The 2,117-nt window shown below is 34.1% G+C and overlaps 1 protein-coding gene across 1 annotated transcript in view; it reads left to right on the top strand.

The window, feature by feature from the left end:
- Positions 1–2,117, top strand: part of KIAA0368 (KIAA0368 ortholog) — a 139,538-nt gene that overhangs the window by 82,377 nt on the left and 55,044 nt on the right. The window contains exon 9 of the mRNA XM_012641131.1: positions 169–288. Coding sequence (XP_012496585.1) covers positions 169–288 — 120 coding nt within the window. The remainder of the gene's footprint in view (positions 1–168; positions 289–2,117) is intronic.

The raw sequence follows: 2,117 nt of genomic DNA, 5'->3' as shown, positions 1-2,117 counted from the left end.
AATATTCATATTATACAAACCAAAGCTCTTTGGAGTCTTTCAGTAATTTTTAAAGAGTATAAAGGGATCATGAAACAAAGAGACCACTGTATTAGATGAGTTCTCCTGACTTTTTTAGTTCAGAGAAATTTTGAAATACTGAGTTATAATCAAACATATTTTCAACAGGGAGCAGTTCTGAAGCCAGAGCTGAAAAGGGACCCCGTCAGCACGAGAGTCAAGTTAAAGATTGTTCCTCATCTCCTCCGTTCTAGACAAGCTGCTGAAACGTTCCCAGCTAACATTCAGGTAATTTGTTCTTTCCAGACAGAAATGGCCTATCTGTTAACTTTTATGTCTGTTTAATTAGAGAAAGGACTGTGTTAGTGAGTATTCAGGAAGTAGGTTGATGTATATATAATAAGATTAATGAGATTCTTTTTTTCCGTCTTTAAGTTTGCTGTTGAATGATTTTTAAAAAATGTATTATAGAGTATATACAGGTGAGCACTCCTAAATCAAAAATCCAAAATGCTTCAAAATCTGAAACTTTCTGTGCATCAACATGACACCACAAGTGAAAAATTCCCAGACCTTATTTCATGTGATAGGTTGCAGTTAAAATGCATTCAAGACCTTGTTTTATGCACAAAATTATTAAATATTGTATAAAATTACCTTCAGGCTTATGTGTGTAAGGTCTGTATGGAACATAAATGAATTTTGTGTTTAGACTTGGGTCCTAGCCCCAAGATATCTCATTGTGCATATGCAAATATTCGAACAAAAAAGTCTGAAATCCAAAACAGTTTTGGTTCCAAGCATTTTGGATAAAGGGACTTTCAACCTATATTATATATGGTTTCCATTTACCCTAAAGGAATGGCAGAAATCCGTTTCAAACTCATGAAAGACCATATATGCAAGGGTTTACCTTGGCTATGTGTTGTATTTCATTGGTTTATATGTTTGTCTTTATGCCAGTACCGTATTGTTTGATTACTATAGCTTTGTTTGTACTAACTTTTGAAATCAGAAAGTGTAAGCCCTCTTGCTTTGTTCTTCTTTTTCAAAAGTGTTTTGACTATTTGGGATCCCTTGAGCTTCCATGTGAGTTTTAGAATGGGTTTTTCTATTTCTGCAAAAAAAAAAAAGTTGGGATTTTGGTAGGGATTGCATTGAATTTGTAGATCGCTTTGGTTAGAAATGCTGTCTTAACAATATTAAGTATTCCAATCCACTAATATGGGATGTGTTTTTGTTTATTTATGTCTTTTTTATTTGCCTTTAGCAATGTTTTGTAGTTTTCATTTTACAAGTTTTTCACCTCCTTGTTTAATTCCTAAGTATTTTATTCTTTTTGGTACTATTGTAAATGGAATTGTGTATGTAATTTTTTTTCAGATTGTTCATTGTTAGTATAGAAAAGCAACTGATTTTTGTGTGTTGACTTTGTATCTTTTGTATACCTGCCTGTAGTGTATAATTCTTTCAGAATGCTGCTGAGGCTGGGCATGGTGGCTCACACCTGTAATCCCAGTATTTTGGGAGGCAGTGGAGGGAGCATTGCTTGAGGCCAGGAGTTTGAGATCAACCTGGGCAACATAGTGAGACTCCCATCTCTACATAAAAAAAAAAAAAAAATTTGGTGGTGTACGCCTGTAGTTCCCACTACTTGGGAAGCTAAAATTGAGCATATTCAAAGATAAAACTCAATGTCCATCACCCCCCTCGTAAACATTCTTCCTTTTGTTATAGTCTTACATGCTCATTTCTAATGATGGCATCACCATTCTCCTACATGGTTTGTCCTGCCCCTTTCTTTACCCATCTGTACATCACAGAATCTTTCAAGGTATCATCCAGATGAGTCTCTTCTTTCCTGATACCTATGCCTGTAAGTAGGCATGTCTTATCTTACCTCAGTTCTGAATATATATAAAAGCACCCAAAACAGTTCTTCACTTATGTATACCATAAATTTTCTTTTTCCCAGAGAACATTAGTGTTCTAAATTAATCCTTCTGCTTCTATTATCTTAATCATATTACACTATGTAATATGACTATCAGATTAATGGTTAAAAAAAGTCTGTTTCAAATAATACAGCACTTCATTATATTTTCTCCTTTATCATT

Source organism: Propithecus coquereli, unplaced genomic scaffold (assembly GCF_000956105.1).
Source record: "Propithecus coquereli isolate 6110/MARCELLA unplaced genomic scaffold, Pcoq_1.0 Scaffold163, whole genome shotgun sequence".
NCBI lineage: Eukaryota > Metazoa > Chordata > Mammalia > Primates > Indriidae > Propithecus > Propithecus coquereli.
Note: the sequence above shows the minus strand (reverse complement) of the source record. Positions and strands in the feature narration are given on the sequence as shown.